At 36.2% G+C, this 19,299-nt stretch overlaps 3 protein-coding genes across 3 annotated transcripts; 1 reads left to right on the top strand and 2 right to left on the bottom strand.

The window, feature by feature from the left end:
• The first annotated feature begins 251 nt into the window (after nt 1-251).
• LOC127244777 (uncharacterized) lies at nt 252-3,790 on the top strand. The gene is made up of 6 exons (XM_051265267.1): nt 252-522; nt 1,125-1,893; nt 1,974-2,032; nt 2,291-2,419; nt 2,506-2,641; nt 3,197-3,790. The coding sequence occupies exons 2-6, from the start codon at nt 1,189-1,191 to the stop codon at nt 3,539-3,541; spliced, it is 1,374 nt and encodes a 457-aa protein (XP_051121224.1). The 5' UTR covers nt 252-522; nt 1,125-1,188; the 3' UTR covers nt 3,542-3,790.
• Nucleotides 3,791-5,718: 1,928 nt separating this feature from the next.
• On the bottom strand, nt 5,719-11,936 carry LOC127244776 (mitogen-activated protein kinase kinase kinase YODA-like). The gene is made up of 12 exons (XM_051265266.1): nt 11,662-11,936; nt 10,144-10,747; nt 9,332-10,069; nt 9,125-9,212; nt 8,984-9,046; nt 8,630-8,790; nt 8,441-8,519; nt 8,258-8,317; nt 8,070-8,177; nt 7,746-7,982; nt 7,427-7,518; nt 5,719-7,333 (listed from the first exon to the last, which is right to left on the bottom strand). Exons 2-12 carry the CDS (start codon nt 10,671-10,673, stop codon nt 6,853-6,855), a joined length of 2,637 nt encoding a protein of 878 aa, XP_051121223.1. The 5' UTR covers nt 10,674-10,747; nt 11,662-11,936; the 3' UTR covers nt 5,719-6,852.
• A 2,824-nt stretch (nt 11,937-14,760) lies between these two features.
• On the bottom strand, nt 14,761-18,172 carry LOC127245167 (uncharacterized). Its single transcript, XM_051265910.1, has 2 exons — nt 17,842-18,172; nt 14,761-16,238 (listed from the first exon to the last, which is right to left on the bottom strand). Exons 1-2 carry the CDS (start codon nt 17,932-17,934, stop codon nt 14,910-14,912), a joined length of 1,422 nt encoding a protein of 473 aa, XP_051121867.1. The 5' UTR covers nt 17,935-18,172; the 3' UTR covers nt 14,761-14,909.
• Nucleotides 18,173-19,299: the final 1,127 nt, after the last annotated feature.

The raw sequence follows: 19,299 nt of genomic DNA, 5'->3' as shown, positions 1-19,299 counted from the left end.
GACGGTCCATATTGGGCTTTTCAAGTTTTGATCGGACGGCCCATATTGGGCTTATTAAGCTTGGATCCAGGGCCCATATTTCAAGTTTGGATCGGACGGCTCATATTGGGCTTTCAAGTTTAGATCAGACGGCCCATATTGAGCTTATATCTTGGATCGAACGGCCCATATTGGGCTGAATAATTAGCCCAACAAATCTGTCCAATCATTGTTTCTGTATTTACTGACTGTATCTTCTTCCAGATGTGAATCTGCGCAGCCATTGGTGAGTTGTTGACTAGCGTGCTGCAGGCTATGGCTGTGCATAGCGCGATTTTCCTTTAAGTTTAATGGACCAAATCTGTCGCTATAATTGTTATATTCCATTATCGTCTCTTTCAGTGGACAACTGTATTGAGGATGATCGGATGGCGATTTCATGTTCTTTGGTAGGATTCTGTTCGTTCTGGAAAAGCGCCATTAATCGCCATTAATGCTCCTCCCGCCATGAAAATTGATACGCGAGAGCTGCTTTGATGATTGGTAGATTTTGAGATTCAGTCATTTACTACTATTGCGGTTTCCTTATTATTTATTTTTTTTCGTGGAATTTTGGCTCGGATTTGAACTCGATTATCAGAAATGGAAGTGGTTGAAATCCTGCGATAATTTGTTAAGGATTTTGGTTTCGTTCCGCTTTACCTGTTTGATCCCTTGCTTCTGATGTCTGTTTGAAATAGCTGTTTCTCTCCAATTGAATTGAATCAGTTTTGTGATCTTCGAAGAAATTCCGATTCGATAACGTATCACTCATCGGATGTCGTTCCATTTTCAAATGCTCCTCCTACTCGGAATTTCATTCGATTTACCTGTTTTATCTACTGCTTTTGATATCTGTAGAACATTGTTGTTTCACTCCAATTGATTTTGAATCAGCTTTATGATCTGAGAAAAAATACCGATTCGGTACCTTAATTCTCATCGAATGTCATTCCATTTAGAAAAGCTCCTACTACTCGGAATTTCATTCGATTTACCTGTTTGATCTGTTGCTTCTGATGTCTGTAGAAGATTGCTGTTTCTCCCCAATTTGATTTGAATCAGTTTTGTGATCTTATAAGAACTTCCTATTTGATTTGAATCAGTTTCTCTCTAAATGCTGCTGATGAATCCAAACCCCAAGCTTAGCTGTTAGTCCAGATTTCGAAAATGTCGATTCTCTGTGGATTGCCGATACTCGAGTGTGTATACTGCCTCGGCTGCGCTCGGTGGGCATGGAAGAGGTGCCTACACAATGCAGGCCACGACAGCGAGTCATGGCCGTTAGCCACAGCCGAGGAATTCGAACCAGTGCCTCGACTCTGTCGATACATCTTAGCCGTATACGAGGATGATCTTCGAAATCCTCAATGGGAGCCTCCACGAGGATATGGCATCGATCCGGACTGCTTACTCACGAAAAGGACGTATAAGGATACGCAAGGGAAAGTGCCACCATACTTGATATTCCTTGATCACAAAAACGGCGATATAGTTCTTGCCATAAGAGGACTAAATATGGCGAAGGAGGGCGACTACGCGCTTTTGCTCGATAATAAGCTTGGGAAGAGGAAATTCGACGGGGGATATGTTCACAACGGGCTGTTGAAAGCCGCGGGGTGCATTTTGAACGCAGAATGCGACGTTTTGAAGGAGCTAGTCGAGAAGTATCCCGTCTACACGCTGACGTTTGCAGGGCATTCTTTAGGGTCGGGCGTTGCAGCCTTGCTGACGATCGTCGTAGTGCAGAACCGCGACAGGCTCGCGAATATCGACAGGAAGAGGATCAGGTGCTACGCGATCGCGCCAGCGAGATGCATGTCGCTTAATCTCGCAGTCAGATACGCAGACATCATCAATTCCGTTGTTCTTCAGGCAAGTTTTGTAAGATTCGTGTTTCATTTATAGCGTAATGTCGATGAAAACGTTTGAAACATCGTCGTTTGTTGTAACAGGACGATTTCTTGCCTCGAACAGCGACGCCGTTGGAAGACATCTTCAAGTCGATATTCTGGTAAAATAAAAAATATTCCCTCCGTCCGTCTCTAAGGGTTATATTTACCTTTTGCGTCATTGTATTTAACATTAAAATCACTTTTCCTTACTTGTACTATGTTTTAATATAATAATTAATATTTAAATATCACCACGTAAAAAATAAATATGACCTTTAGAATTGGACGAATTTAGTAAAATAAAATTGATCTCGATTCAACTCAATGTCTCTATTTACTTACAAGTGTTTCTATATTCAAAATTGTTATTTGATCAGTTTACCGTGCTTACTATGCCTGAGATGCACGAGGGATACGTGCATATCGGAGGCGAGGATGCTCAAAGATCCGAGAAGGTTGTACGCGCCCGGTCGCCTATACCACATTGTTGAGAGAAAACCTTTTAGGTCGGCGAATTTTGCACACTAGTATGATATCTTCCATTCCATCATATGGTTAAAAGAGTTATAAATGTCTATTCTTTTGAATGTAGATGCAAACGATACCCTCCGGTTGTGAAGACCGCGGTGCCCGTGGACGGAAGATTCGAACACATTGTACTCTCTTGCAACGCGACATCCGACCATGCTATTATATCGATAGAGAACGAATCCATAAAGGCCTTGGAAGTAAGCATATTTTTACGTACCTTTTTAAAACTTTTGATGCTATTCATCAATAATTATTTGTTTAAAAAAATATCACATTAAATACTTTTGTTTTGCTCATACAAAATACCAAATCAAATAGTTATTTTTTTATCATTTCTAAAACTTTTCAAAGTTTCAAACTCCCAAAACTTCATCATTTTTTTTGAAATTTTGGTATTACAAAAATCATAGCATCCAATATATTATTTCTCTTGCACCGTATCTTATCGAATATTTAATATTTTTTTATTTCTAAAAATTCTTACACTTCCAAAAACTTCTTCATTAGTTTCTCTTATGTTTACGTAGATATTTTTAAATTTTTTTGAACAATTAATGCTTAAGGTCGTTTGGATAGGTATATGAAAAATGATTTTGCTTATGCTAAAAACACTTTCAACTCTATTACATATCCAAATTTTTTTTTATTATGATTCAAAATATAAACACAAATTTTTTATTTCTACTTTTGACTTCTGCATATTTTTTAAATCAATCCAAACAGACTCTTAATTTTTTTTCTTCAACATACAGTTGATGCGGGATGTGGACAATGCGTTAGAAATTCCTCAGAAGCAGAAAATGGAAAGGCAGGAAACGATTGCGGAAGAGCACCGGGAGGAGCACAACGCGGCGCTGCGCAGAGCCGTTAGTCTATCGGTCCCCCATGCATTCTCGCCTGCTCAATACGGAACGTTCAATGAGAAAGACGATAAAGAATCCGAGGAGGCGGAGGAGGAGGAGGAGGAGGAGAAGGGTGATTCTTCTTCGAGGAGAAAGAGAAGACCTAGAGAAAATTGGGAAGAACTGATCGAACGCCTCTTCGAGAGAGACGAAAAAGGGCAGAGAGTGGTCAAGAAGAACCTCCATGAATATTGAGAATATACATTTCATTTGGCAAGGTGCGTATCTATGATTCTATCTATCTTTTGTTGTCCCGTTCTTGCCTTGTGGATCTTTTGTTGTCCCATAAGGGATAATCTTGGTTGTGTGAGGAGTGAATTTGAGTCGATGAAGTCATAGGTTTAAACTTTTACCTCTAATATTGGTTGTGTGGAGAGTGAATTTGAGACAATGAGATCATAGATTTAAACTCTGACGCCTAATATGACTAATTTGCAAATATTAGGTCTCGTTGGACTGCAGATTTAAACTCTGACGCCTAATATGACTAATTTGCAAATATTAGATCTCGTTGGACCGCAGATTCTCGTATTAAAAAATAATAATAAAAAAAAATAAATTGAATATTCTTAATCTATCTCTCTTCTTCATTTGTGAGAATCAAATGTGTTCTTTTGCGCACCTCATATGGAATATTTAACCTTTTTTTTTAAAATGGAATCTTTAGGGCCTCTTTGTTTTTCTTTTTTCTTTTTTTTTTTTTTTTACCAAATCTGCAAAGTCATGGAATCTTTAGCTTGGAGATTTTAAGTGGCACATTGTTTTGTGTTTTAATTTAAAAATAAAAATAAAAATAAATTGATGAATACGTAATATATTAATTTTCTTTTTAAACAAAAAGTTTATATGTCTCAATCAAGAGACACTTCACATACATTAGTACGTACCCATTTTTTAAGATTCCATTTCAATTTTCATCAACTTTAAGTTTAATATATATATGCACCATTTTTCATATGTTAATTATCTCCGTCCATTAAAATTAATTTATTTGGGTTCGGCATAAAAATGAAAAAATATATATTATTGAAAAAATGATTGGTATTTAAAGATATTTTTGAAAATTTAGTTAAAAAGTAAAATAAATGAAAAAAGAACATGTAATAAAGTTAATGGTATTAGTTGTAAATAAGTGTCGAATGAAGGTTAATAATTAAATGTTGATTTGTTGACCTTGTCAAAATTAGTAATGAGATAAATTTAGTAGACTAACTAAAAAGAAAAGTGAGAATAAATTTGACTGACGGAGAGAGTATTTGTTATGATGTATTGTATAATTTATTTTATCTCACATGTATAATGTGTTAACATGTCTCAAGAATTGAAATGATAATATATGTAAATATGTATTATTGTGATATGCTACAAAAAAAAAAAAAATATATGTGTTGTATTTATATTTTATTTATATGTATTATATATTTGTATTTGGCACATCCTATATATATATATATTTAATTGATGATGTCAGCTGAAAAGAATCCATAGGAGGTAGTGTTAAACAATAATAATAACAATAAGCTACCAAAATCCAAGGAAATAACATAATCATCAAGAAGTAAAGAAGCAGCAACGGATGGATGGTGCCGTGGAGATTGAACTTATGATCGTGAGGTCATGAATTCAAACCCCTGACACCTCAGGTTACTTGCTAACGATCAAATACCGATACCTCTATATATTTCACATAGGAGCAAAAAGCAACTTTGTTGTCCTCAAAGCACCAAAAGAAAGAAATCGAAAACCAACTCACATTTTATTGTAGATGCAATTTTGACATCACAAACAACATTCCCTGCAGACTAGGGAAAGAGAAGATAAAGAAGACGAGTTAAAAGGGCTCCAACATTGGGGCGAAACCTGCAAAAGCACTGGTTAGATTAGCTGTTTAACCTCAAATAGAAGAAGGGATCGATAGGTTTTCGCATAATATCAAACAACACAAGTTTAGGAATAGTTAAATGTTTTTGATCATGGTAAGTAGTGTTGGACATAATTTAGATATGCAAACCTAGTACAAATTATATATATATATATATATATTTTTCGACGATTCACAAGACAGAGATCCTCCTACCTTTTGATGAAAAAACTCAAACTCAAACACAAACTTAAGTGTCATGAACAACACAAATGCAAGAACAAAATTAAGCATCGAAACCCTAAATTAACACAGACTTCCCCAGATTCAGTTCACCAATTTGCTCATGAGTCATGGCTTCATCCACAACAGAAAATTATACAAGAAATATATATATATATATATATAAATATACAAGTGGTTAAAACATATAATTGCGAATTTAAAATAAGTCAAAATCTTCATAAAGTCATTCAAATCCTTCGATCCAGAACACATCTAACGTCGAAAGTCACAGAAACTAGTCAAACATTTCACTAAGACATGAATTGAGCAGTATAACAGGAGAGGCCATTCCCAAAACTCAACTAAAAATTTTACAGAATCGTCAATTTGAGGATTGATTGGAACCGTCGGGCTTCTTCTTAACGGAGCACGAGTTTCTGAAAGCCTCAATTTGCGAATGGCACTTTCTCTGATCGCCGTTATTCTCCTCCAAACACTTCTTCAGAGCCTCAACGTCACACGGAGACATTATCTTCCTCGCACTATCGTTTCCATTCTCGTTGCTTTCCCGATTCGCTTCCATGATCGGATCAATCCACCATGAAATTCCACAGTATTTGATGGATTTATCGACCTCTGGCGGTGGTTTTCAGAGTTCTAACCTCTCCCGGAAAGAAAAATATAAAAAAAACTAGGGAAATACTTAGGGCCCAAATTTAGGCCCAACGAACTTCTATAAATGTGTTCTTTAAAATTTTCAAATTAGGGCAAAAGTGCTAAAAAAAATTTAGCTCAATTTAATTTTTTTTATTTTACATAAAATAAAACCTCTGTTATACAAAAACTATAGATGAAAAATCATCTCTTTGAACTTGTGACCGATCATAGGTAATTTTATAAAAAATAAAAATAAAAATGTAAAAGAAGATTTGATAAGACATTAATTTTACATTGAACAAGATATAAAATAGATGCCCACATGATACTCCTCATAGTGCATTATTGAAACCTCTCCGGAATTTAGGTTTACTATTTTTCTCCATGATCCAATAATTTAAATATACATTTCTTTTTTAATTTTTTTTTTTTTTTTCAGACAAATGATTCGGTGATGACTATTACATACAATCTTGAAATATCATCTCCCTTTCATTTGAACTTGTCGAAAATCAGTATATTATATATATAAGTTAGCACATCCCCTACTCACCCTCACTTCACCCCTTCAGTACCCTTTCCATTTCAAGAAACCCAGTTCGCCGAATCGACATCGTCGCCGGAGATGTCTACGAGTGCCCGGAAGGGGGCGGTGTGCGGCTCGGGACGATTCGAAAACCAGCATCCCGACCGGGAAAGTAAAAACGACGGGGACGTGATCGTAGAGTGGGAAAAGAATGTCAGCACGATGATTGATCGAAACCTAGAGGCGATGCGACGGCAGCGGAGACAACGGCGGCAGATCGAAAGGCTGGTTGAGCTCGACAACGGGATCCCGGAGGAGCTGTTGAGATACTCGATCAGCCGAGAGCGTCGTCCCAAACTGCTTCCCGAGCGCGTCGTTGTCGTACGACGCGAGTTCCCGGAAGGCGTTCGATCCCGGGTGGACGCCTCGGAGAAGGTCGGGATCCCAGTAGGATATCGTGTTGGCACAGGGACTGCTGCACGGCCGCATTGGCGGGTTCGAGTTCCCAAAACAGTCGTGCGGCGGCATCAGTTGGCTGTGGAACGGGACGGCGCCGATGCCTCCGGTTAGTGGTGTGGAAGACCCAGATGTCGTGCGAGGGCTCGACATAGGCGACGGCGACATTCTCCCGCTCAGGTGTTGCGGCGATCTCGGATGTAGCAGAGGGCTCCCGACGGGAGAGACCGGACACGATATGTTTCTCGACATGTAAATGTCGCTGGAACAACAAATGATGCATTAATTTAACAATTTCATCGATTTCATCCAGGGAATTTATTCGATAAAATGCGAGGGAAAGAGATAACGAAACCTCGAATGAAAGTTCGATTTTGAGACTCGGGACGAGTGAATAGCGAGTCGCTCCGTATCCGGCTGCTGAGAAATTCTTGTGCTACCGACGCCCTGTAAATTATTACGAAGTAAAAACACGACCGGGAACTAGTATTACTAATCTGTTTTAAAAAAATTACGACGAACAATTTTCACAATCGGAGACGAGACTCAGCTTCAGAGTAATACTAAAACGGAATGGTTTTGATCTGAATTCAACCGAGCAGCCAAAATCAATCTAATGGCATTATTGTGTGAAAAAATTAAGTAAACGAAATGAGATAAAAAGGGGAAATTACCCCGGATTTGACGGCATTCAACACTGCCGGATGATCTGAAGGCGCATAACTCGGTAATTGTTTCTCCAAAGGCGCGGCGCTCTTAACGAAAGGATGCTCCAAAAGTTGAGCAGCCGTAGGACGCTGCAGGGGATTACGTTGCAAGCATAGTCGCACAAATTCCTTCCCTTCATCCGAGAGGTAATTTGGGATCGACGGGAGTTCCTTACTGTTTCCAATCTTGAACATAGCCGCAACCTTTAATTCCGACACAATCTATTAGATGCCAAAACAAGAACACAGAAAAAGAAAATCCATTACGAAAACAGAGGTCAGAATTCGAACCCCTTCATATTGGCTCCAAGGTGGTTTTGACGTAGCCATTTCTAAAACAGTGCATCCGAGACTCCATATATCGACTGCTAACGTACATCCATTCAAATTTCTTATAACCTACGTCACGATTAAAAAAGCAACTCGGTTATGGAGGAAGGAACAAGAACCGTATCGTAGAATAACTAAAACCAACTAACCTCAGGTGCCATCCAGTAAGGACTGCCCTTAAATGATAAGGGACAAGATTGCCCCGTAATCTACAAATCGATTAATTAAAAAGCTTGAATCAATAATCGGCGGCGAATATCCCTAAATACTACCATTTGAAAACATTCGCTAGGAAAATTAAATAAATAAAATGAACTTATTCGGACACTTACATGCTTTGCCATCCCAAAGTCGGCCAACTTAACACGACGACCGTTCGGGTCCACAAGTATATTGGCCCCTTTAATATCTCTGCCGCGTACAAGAAATATTCAGTTGGATTAGATATTCTCGTAAACAAATGCATGAATCGAACCAAAACTTTTGACAGAAAATCGAGCTAATCCGAGGGAGCATATTACCTGTGCACGGTATTTTTAGCATGTAAATATGCAAGCCCCGACAAAATCTGTTGAGTGTAGCTACGAATGGCTGATTCTCCTAGTTTTCCATATTCTTGGAGAATTTTATGGATGGAACCACCCGATACATATTCCAAATAGATATATAATTTATCGTCCACCTGGTAAAGGAAAATAAAGCAAGAAACTTAAGAGAAATGGTCGTCCACAGCTTAATGATCAACCTTTAAAAGTGTCGATAGGCATTAATATTATTCAGAAGATTTTTCAAGTATATCAATCATCCGATTTCTAGGCCAATAACATTTTAAATATGGGAATTTCTGAATAAGACAGGGCCGGAGCATGACTGACCGTTTCCGATCCATAGTACTGCACGACATTAGGATGCCTCAGCCGGCTCAATAGTGCAATCTCCTGCAAGTAACACAAATCACCAATTTTACATCCCGTAAAAATAAGCCCGCACGAATCTAAAGATTTTACGATGCTTACTTGTGCTAACTGTTTGGCACTCTCCTTCGACTTTGCATCATCAGCAAATAACGTGACCTCTTTCATGGCACACATTTCACCTGTTTCGCTAAAATCAGCACAACCAAACCGATTAATCAGGTATGAACTCCAAGAATAAACTGCTTGAAAATTATTCGGCACCAAGTTAACAGAAAAAAGAAAGATGTGCTAATAAGACCTGCGCACCTATTAAAACCAACATATACATGTCCAAATGTGCCCCGACCGAGTAACTTCCCTTTTTTCCAACGTGAACCAGGAGGACTCGGGAGATTCTCAGCTCTTCCAGGACTACGGGGCACTGAAGGTGAAGTTGCCGCCGAATTCTGATGAGAAAAGGGAGAGTTGGAAATCACTAGAGGAGGAAGGGGCAGTCGGTGACTCTGTTGCTTCGCGTCGTCAGGCCAGTTGCTCTGTGATTCCGAATGCACTCCTCCTGATCGAGGGTGAAGAGGTGTTACAGCACCACTGTGAATTCTTGAACTAGGGCCGGGACTCACCATTCTAGGACTAGGATTCGGGGAATATTCCGGGCTCCCCCTACTCGGCATCCAAAATAGCTGCCCGGACATATCTCCTCCCATTGAATTATGACCCGAAGTCTGCCCTGATCCTGGACTGGAGCATTGGCCAGATCCCAGAAGGGGAAAATCAGGATATATCTTTCCAGTAGTAAAAGCAGTATTTGTAACTTGCTCATAATAAGGAACTCTCATTGGACTTCTAGAAGGGCTTGACATTGAGCTATCGGGAGCACTGAAAAAGGCACCGTGCGGTGGAACCTGTAAATTAGGGACTTGGCCTTTCAATTGTCGTCTTCTAGGAGGTGAAGCCGATACATTTTTAGCGAAGGTGAGGTTAACGGATATCGGCGACTCCCTCGAGCTTACAGGCGCAACAGTGGATAGATCCTTCACAGAATTGCTTTGGGGAAAAATTAAATTAAGTTAGTAAAACCAGCTATTATAGAAAAATCGGAAACAAATTTGGAAACTAACCTTGATGAGATGTCTGCAGCTGCCCTACAGCCGTTATCGTGTTGCGAATCGATTGGATCGTCGCTGTCATCGGAACCTTCACTGAAGACTGAAGCAACGGCAGATTCGCTGTGCAGGTCGGTATGTTCTGGCCGGCAACGGATGCATGAAGGCCTGGAAAAGGGTCGGAACAACGATGATTTGGAAACTTTCTCTTGTTTCGGTTTCGCCGATTCGCTTATTCCGGAATCTGTACGGCTGACGTTGGCAGGGCGCCGGGTGGGAAGCGGAAGCGGTTGAGCTTGGGGTCTTTCGGCAAAACTCTGACATCGTGCAACATTTTTGGAAGGGGACGGAGACCTCGACTGGATTCGCGACTGAGAGCCTCTCTCAGAAACTGTGTCGCTCGTACGTCTCCTTAGAACTCCTGATCTACTAGAAGGTTTAGTTTCGGGACTTTTGAACTTTTTATGTATCGTGTCGATGAAACTCTCTTTGGCTGCTTTCGATTTTGCTTCCTTCGATGATGACTTCCCCCACCATGAAGGCATATTTTCAGAAGCTGAATATTCTCGAACAAGACTCAATCACGACGACAATGGATGCGCACATGAAAGCAAGCTAACTGCAAAAAAAAAAAAAAGTGTTGTTCATGTAAAATTATTCAAGATCTTCATAACACAAGCTCTGTTTGGAGGGACATTTTTTTTAAGAAAAAATCGCTATTCATCAATAGTAACTTTTTCAAGATACATAAATTTTTACGAGCATAAAACTTTTTATTTCAAAAATTTTTCAAACAAAGCCAAGCTCAAATCTTTTCCGAGATTCGCTCAACAATAAATAACAGCTAGTGTAACAAATCCTATATAATCCTTCAAATGCTCCATGTTTTCCATCTTTTTGCCATAGAAAAGGAAATGACAAGAAAACTCTCTCTCTCTCTTCTCTCTCTCACTCTATACATATATATGTGTGTGTTCATTCTACTCAAAACAAACATGATTTACTCAGAGAAATTGTGCTTTAAACAACAGATATGAAACATCAAAACTAATCTGATGCCATTGTTCTACAAGAGACGCAAAATAGCCAACAAATTCCTGCAACTTATTTTAATAGATTCCTTCTCCTGGCTTTAATTTTCCTAATTTTTCCCAATGCTCTTCTTCTTCTTCAACAAAACTATACTTTGTTCAAATAAGTGAATAAAAAGATACACATCTAACAGAAATATCCAAGATTTTCCCTACCGAAGCCATTGTTAGTGAATCATGCCAAACTTCAGAATCTTCAAATTTCCAGAGCCAGCAAAATTAAATACTAAAAATCACAGCACAATCACAATCACAGGTCCTAAAATCTCTAATTTTTCCCTTCAAAAATACCAATAAACAAGCACGAGTGAACTTCAAGTAACCAAGCACAAAAAATACTTCAAAGTAACTTACACAACAGATCTAAAAGCACTCCCCCAAATTCCACTCCCAAAAAGGGTCAAACTTCCCAAAATGCAAGTGATTAGACTGAAAAACTTACTCAGAATCTCGCCTCAACTCCTCAGCTTCTCAAAATTCCACCAAACATACCCAACCACCCATTTGTTCCGCAGAATCTCCCCCAAATTGACGCGCTCGGTGCTCGACAAAATGCCCTGCACACAAATGCTTAAAAACTACGCCGTAATCATCCAACCACGCGTCCGTGCTCGCGATTGTGCATCCAAATTCAGATTATCTGTCGAACAAGATCGCGTAGATGCGCCGAGATAGAGAAAGAGAGAGAGACAGACAGAGACAGAGAGCAGAAATGGAGAGATGTCTGAGTGAAGAATTTAATAATAGCAGCAATTATTGTAATTATTATTTCATTAAAGAAAAAGTGGCACTGATTTAATATCAATTTAGTGGAATAATAATAATAATAATAACTAAATAAATAAATAAATAATACACCTATTAATAATAATAATAATAATACTTTTAAATAATAAATTTAATTCAACCAATTTACTGTATATGTAAAAAAAAAAAAATTATAAAGTGTATCTTTTATTCTTTTAGCTATATTTAATTTGGAAGTTTGATTTTTTTTTTATTAAAATACTCTACCCTCCATCCAAATATATTTTTATTTACCTTTTTCATTCAAATTTATTTTAATTTTTTTTAAGTAAAAAATATTATATTTTTTTTACTTTTTATTTTATTCAAACAAAGTAAAAATTTTATTTTACGTATTTTTTTAAAACTTGTGTCTGATCAAATGAGCACATAATTGAACAAGGATGAAGTAAAATTTAATATGATATTATATAAATTAATAATTTTTAAAAATAATACTCCATCCGTTAGTTCAAATTTATCTCACTTTTCTTTTCGATTGTCATTGAAAAATATTTTCATTTTGTTTTAAGTAAAAAAATTATTCTATTTTTATACTTTTTTTATTATAAAAGAAAAATTAATAATTATTATTCACTTTTATTAAAATTCGTGTCCGGTCAAATGATCACACATTTAAACGACGGAGGGAGTAATAAATATGGACTTTAAATAGTAAAAAAGGTGGAAAAAAAAATCATAAAAGAATACATTCTTGGGCTTCATGTAGACATAAAAAATTTGAATTTTGAAAATCTTAAATAATAATAATAAAAAAAATTATTTACTGTTATATATTACAAGATAAAATAGATATTTAATTAGATGCGAACATAGCCTTGATTTCTTTCTTAGTATAAAATTGTCATTTAATTTTGACAATAAATAATAATTGGAGTAACATTGTACTATGAATTATATTCACATCTTTAATGATGTAAAAATTAAAGGTTGGTTTTTTTTTTTTTTTTTTGTCATTTAATTTGTCCGAAATGAACGTGAATGTTATTAAATTATATTCATTTATTGGTATTATTATTAAGGAATTGTGATTGGTAAATCGAAAAAAAATAATGATAATGAATTGGACAATCATGGGAAGTAAATATGAAGCTTTATATTATTAGTAATTCGTGTTATTCGATAATATTTCGATAGATGAATAAAATATTGTGTTTGTATATTATAATTACAATTAAATTAAAAATAGAATTTCTAATTAATAAATTGGATAATAAATATAAATGACCGAATTATTAGCTATGGTAATTATTAATAAATTATTCTATTATTATTATTATTATTATTAGCGGTAGCATATAATTGACGGGACCCCCAACCTGTTCTGCCTTTTGAGGTAAATTGCTATCCACTCCCTAACTTTAAAGATTCTAACAAACCAACCCCTCAGATATTACGAAAATGGACATCGGCCTTCCCAGCGGAATCGATTGACCGAATTATAAAATTACCAAAATAACCTTGTAATATACACTGTACTTGTTGTACATGATGAAATCTGGTAAAAGCGTGAAGAGGACAAACAATAATATTTGGAGATAATATATATATTATTTAAATAAATTTTAGTTATGACTATATTAAATATAAATTTAAATACAATAAGCAATTAAGAGTAATCGTCATATATCAACAAAAGATGAATGGGTTATGCTGAAATTCAGGAAAAGGGGGATGTATTTTAGCTACGTTACAAGCCAAGATGGGATAATACAGTGGCAAAGTCAGAATTTTAAAGTTTTTTTTTACATTAAAAAATTAGATATTCTTCATTATTTCGAACAAAAATGAAATAAAAATATTTATTTTAATGTACTTAATCAATATAAAAATATTAATTTGATAAGAATTAATCAAATTGAAACGGACAAATGCCTATATAATCGTAACGGCGAGAACGACGGCTCCTAACTTCTAAAGCTCCGACACTTGATGATAATAGTAATACTCTATGATAGTATGATACAATAAATCATAAATTTTAGTCATACTGCATATTGTATCCAATGGCAGATCTAGTCTCTTAAGTGAGTGTACAATTTAATAAATTATCATTATAATATATAAAAAATAAGTAAATTACAATTATCTCTTATGCTTAAAGCGTTCAATTGCATTATGATTTGTAGATAAAATTTATGAATATAATTTGTTTATAATTATTTAAATTAAAATAACATAAAATAAATAGTATATATAAAAAAAAACAAGGAATCCTATTACCCCACTTTGAATAAATGAATCCCACAAATATACTGTACCGAACCATTTGGTATACCTCGATATAAAAATTTGAAATAAAAAAATATATATACATATTTTTTAATAATAATAATAAACATAGTTCAAATAATAAAATTGAAGAGATAAAATTAAAAATAATAAATATGTATAATATATTAAATTTTTTTGAAAAATATTTTTTGAAATTTTGGAAAAAAGAAAAAAGCAAACAAACCCATAAAGTAAAAGAATAGAAAAGGATTGCTAAAATAAGTGCAACAAGTCGTTCAACATAACACAAGACAGAATATTACATAACACAGGTAAAGAGAGTAAAAGAAAATAAATTGCTTTGTTTCGATAATACACCTTTATGATTTCCGATATATAATTATGATCATAAATAACCCCTCTTAGTAAAAAAAGAATTCAAAATAAAATGTTCCTAAGGTATATATGTGTATATATATATATATATATATATATCGGAATCCTGTTTTTCGTCGAAGAAAAAGTTCTAGACAACATATACCATGTCGAAACCCAGAAAGAAAAGATGTATGGGATATAGAGGTACCTCTTTTGAGAGAGCATGCAGAAAGATTCATCTAGATTATTGGAGGATGTGATATATATACATGTCCGTCGTCGCCGCCGTCGTCATCGAGCTTCCGAGCGTAGCATCGGGAAGAAACTCCAGCTATTCCGCGGGCTTTCCTCGTTCGTCGCAGCTGTGTCATTAGTCCACCACTCGCATTCGACGCTCGATTTGTCGGTCCCCGATCCCTTTGCATTGTTAAAGTTGAAATCTTTACTCGAACCAAGCGATATGGTACGGCTCTTCTGATCTTCTTCTTCGGCATATGACGGGTTCGAGGGAAGTTCAGTAACATTTTCGTCGTTGAAGAGATCTTTAAGGTTGTCTGTGTTCGTAGTACCCGTAGGATTATCTTCCTTCGCATCTTGTCCCGATGCAACCTGTAGATTCCCGGCGAGGTTGTTAAGCGGAGGGATTGGCGCACTCACCGTGCACGTCGGGATGTCTTCGCCGAACAATTCGAACGAGACTCTATGCCCAACCACAGCATCGTCGGAGTTGACGAGCACTTTGACCTCAGAGATCTTGCCGTTTCGGGTTGGGATTTCAGCTTCTCCGCCGCCATTGGGCGTCAAGGTCCCGGAGCCCAACCTCGAAATCCCGCCGTTCGGCGTCAAAGCTCCCGAGCCGAGCCTCGAAACGCCACCATTCGGAGTCAAAGCTCCAGAACCGAATCTCGAAATTCCGTCGTTCGGCGTCAATGACCCGGAACCAACTCTCGAATCCCACTTATAGTTAGGAAAATGCTCGTATCCGATAATCGGGCGCTTGTCGGGGAATGGCGACGAGGTACCCGAAGTCGAAACCGCCGACCCCGGCGATCGAGCATGGCTGCCGGGGCTTCCCGGGTACTGATAAGGCTTGTACTCATATTGAGACAAGTATTTCATGCTCGTCCCGCCGCTCCTCCGGCTTCGAGCGAGTGAAGAAGACAAGAGCTCGGCGAATGGGACTTCCGGGGAAGAAGGTGTAGTCATCTGGTGCACGGGTTCGGGGGGTGGGGTGAAAGAAGCGGTCGACGGCTCCGTGGTGAAGGTAGAAAACACGGGTGGCGAAACTAACTGGGTTTCATGAGCATACGGGCCGATCGTAAAAATCGGCGCAGTCCCTCCGGGAGATTGGACATGAACGGAGAGGGACGCGAGGGAGAGTAAACCGGAAGGCGATTGAATGGACGACTGAGGGTCGGACTGTAGGAAAGAAGCTGGGGAAGAAGGAGGGGCTACAAATGGCAAGACTATGGTAGAAGAATGGTTACCGTTTTCGGCAACTGGAGGTACGACGCCAGTTGGAGCCGAGTCGGAGACAAGAACAGCATGGCCGATTCGCTTGCTTTGTTTGTATGATCCGAAACACCAGTAAATGCTCCAACAGCTACTCCATCTCCTCTTCTGAAATCAGACAAACAAGAACAGAATCGAACATTTCAGTGACGGCAAAGAACAACCCTCGATGAGAATGAAAATATAAGGCCATAAGAGCTCAGAATCGAACATTTCAGTAATGGCCAAGAACAACAGTATGAAAATGAAAATATAAGGCCATAAAAGCTCAATATCGAACAATTTAGAAACAGGCAAGAACAGACGTATGACATCAAATAAATGTAGTTTTTCGTATATAAGAAACAAATCAATCCCTTCAGAAATCAGACCAAAAAAACAGAGTCTAAAATTTCAGAAAAGGCCAAGAACAACCTAATGAAGATGAAAATAGAAAGCCATAAAATCTCTGAATATATTAGCTTATGACATCAAATAAATTTAGTTTTTTTATATATGTAAGAAACAAATCAATGATCAGAGGTAGTATAGCAATTAATAAAGCTAGTTCTTGGCAACTGACAACCATAGTGAACTTCTCAGGTAAACCTAATTTAGATCAAGAAGAAATTCAAGATTCCAGAGGATCATTAACCTGTCCCACAACTTTTTGAGGGATATCACCAATCATGAGATGTAATTTTTCCTCATATAAATTCTATCCACTTGTAATCGATTCTTACTTTCAACCAACCTAATTCAGGCACATATTGCACCCAAAATGAAGCCTTGACCCTACCGTTCAACTATAAAAAGGTTCTGTTGATTCTCTTGTCTACAAGAAGCTGACCACTGAGTGTTTAAAAAAATCAAAAGAATTAGGATAACTTGATTCTCCATTTACTGTCCCTACAAAGCTTTCCGAGAGATGCAGAAAGCCTCACAAAGTTGGGTAATTATTACTCTCAGTGATCTCATACACAGAAAAACTTCAACCAGTTCCAGCCTACAATTACAGGAGGAAAATCACTCACTTGCTACATCAATAGAGAATCTATGAAAAAATTGAGGTATTGTGCTTAAAGTAAGTGAAATTAGTCTTGAGTATCTAGATCTAATCTCCATCTGTTTCAAGGAGAATCTCAACATTATAGTAATTTCCTTTTTTTTCTGAAAAAAACGATGATCTAGATCTAGGTATGCTTATACTTGAGAACCAGAAAGCAGAAAGATGTAAAGATGCTTCCAGTTCAACATCAATTATAGAAATTTTTTCTCGTCAAAGGTCAAAATTAGGTGCCCTACACTGTTCCAATCGATGAGAAAAAAAGAAACACCACTTTATATCGCTTCCTTTTCGGATTATAGACCGAAAAAGTTACTTGATCCGCTACACAATTCTCTAGGATCACCACAAGCCTCCGCTTGTGAAACGAAAGCAACCTCTCTAACCAAAATAAAAAAATAAAAAAATAAAACCGCTCCATGATTCCATCTCGATCCAAAAGAGGAAAAATAACACATCAGAATACCAACAGTTCTCAATTCGTAAATTGGAAAATCCAGAGCTATCCGCCACAAATCAAACAAAAACCAGGCATCTAGAAAACATGATTCGCAATCCAACCGCGCAAAGGCAAAACAACAAAAGAATCACGATGCAAAAGCAGTTGACTGAACTTGGAAAATTATAGATTCCTTTCGTTTTTCTCTAATACCGCGATACACGCACCTGAACGACATCTGGTTGCACTCTGCTTTCAGCCGCAACAATGGCGGTTGCAGCCGCATTCACAGTTTCAACACTGTTCCGTACGCCACTCATAGCAATTCTCCCAAGCTTCTCCGACAATGCTCCTCAGATTCCGACGATAGCGTCCGGATTGACGTCGTTTTCCGATAGCTTCTGCCGGAAGTCAATCAGAGAGAGGAATCCAATCCTAGCAAGATCACATGGCCTATTGCCAGAGGCTCAATCAAGCAAGCAGAGCTGGAGAGGGTGACTTTATAAACGAACCCACAAACTAATTTTTTATTTCATTTTGTGCCCCTACTTCTTATATTATATTTACATACAGTCCAAACTACCGAAATGTGGCTTCTTTTATATACTAATCCCTCCGTGGCTACCGTGTCCCATTACCGTAATGCAAAAATATAAAGGATATAATTAATAAATAATTAAAAATATATTAATAAAATAATTATGGTATAATAAAAATAATTTTATATTAAGGGTATGTTTGTTTGGGCTTTGAATTTTGAGGTTGAATTTGAATAATAAAAATTTTGAATTGAAATAGTTGTATGATATGATATAAATAGGTGTTAATTTAATATTTCGAATGTAAAATTGATTTTTAGAATAATATAAAAAATAGAAAGTAAATGTTTGATTTGATGTTTTGAAAAAAAAAATTCGGATGAATAATGAAGTTTTTTGCAAAATGCAAAATCAACATTAAAGATAACTCATTAGTCTAATTATAATTAAAAAAATATAATTTTAAAAATTTAAAATAAAATTAAAATTTCTTTTTAAAGAAAAAAAATGACAAAAGAAGTGAAAATACATAAATAAAGCCTTTGTGCTTTTTTTGAAATTTGAATTTTAAATAATAAAATTCTAAATTCTAAAAACTATTTAATACAATATAAATAAGTATATATATAATATTTTAAATAGAAATTTAATGTTTAGTAAGATATTTTATCTTTAAAATATTTATATATCTTTCAAATTAAAATTATTAAAATAATTTTACATTTTTAATTCATAAATCTTTTTAACTATGCAACTATATATTTCGTCTATGTTGAAAATATATTTATTATTAATTTGTTAGTCTCATTCAAATATATATTTTATATTATAGAAAATATAATGGCACATTAATATCAAAATAATTTTAATTTATTACATACATATAATACAAATAAAAATTTAAAATACTATTTGGAATAATATTTAAAATATAAAATTATTTTTTAATATAATATAAAAAACAATAAAAAAAAATAAGTACTATTTGATTTAATGTTGATTAATACTAAATTTGATACAATTTGATAAAATACATCCTTACTGAACTATATTTTTCTTAAATACCACGTACTAATAAGAAGCGTCAAAAGAGTAATATGGATGTGTTTGTTTTGTGTCTTTGTTTGATTTTTTTTTTTTTCTTTC

The sequence above is a fragment of the Andrographis paniculata genome, unplaced genomic scaffold, assembly GCF_009805555.1.
Source record: "Andrographis paniculata isolate CXL003 unplaced genomic scaffold, ASM980555v1 Contig21END, whole genome shotgun sequence".
NCBI lineage: Eukaryota > Viridiplantae > Streptophyta > Magnoliopsida > Lamiales > Acanthaceae > Andrographis > Andrographis paniculata.
The sequence above is the reverse complement of the archived record's forward strand: the minus strand, read 5'-3'. Positions and strand labels throughout refer to the sequence as shown.

Coding starts and splice junctions, on each gene's coding strand:
- LOC127244777 (XM_051265267.1), top strand. CDS start 1,189: ATGTCGATTCTCTGTGGATTGCCGATACTCGAGTGTGTATACTGCCTC. Junction 2,033..2,290: donor ATCTTCAAGTCGATATTCTG/GTAAAATAAAAA, acceptor TTATTTGATCAG/TTTACCGTGCTTACTATGCC. Junction 2,420..2,505: donor GTTGAGAGAAAACCTTTTAG/GTCGGCGAATTT, acceptor TTTTGAATGTAG/ATGCAAACGATACCCTCCGG.
- LOC127244776 (XM_051265266.1), bottom strand. CDS start 10,673: ATGCCTTCATGGTGGGGGAAGTCATCATCGAAGGAAGCAAAATCGAAA. Junction 8,178..8,257: donor CTTACTGGATGGCACCTGAG/GTTAGTTGGTTT, acceptor ATCGTGACGTAG/GTTATAAGAAATTTGAATGG. Junction 7,519..7,745: donor TGAATGCCGTCAAATCCGGG/GTAATTTCCCCT, acceptor AATAATTTACAG/GGCGTCGGTAGCACAAGAAT.
- LOC127245167 (XM_051265910.1), bottom strand. CDS start 17,934: ATGAGTGGCGTACGGAACAGTGTTGAAACTGTGAATGCGGCTGCAACC. Junction 16,239..17,841: donor TGCAACCAGATGTCGTTCAG/GTGCGTGTATCG, acceptor GTCTGATTTCAG/AAGAGGAGATGGAGTAGCTG.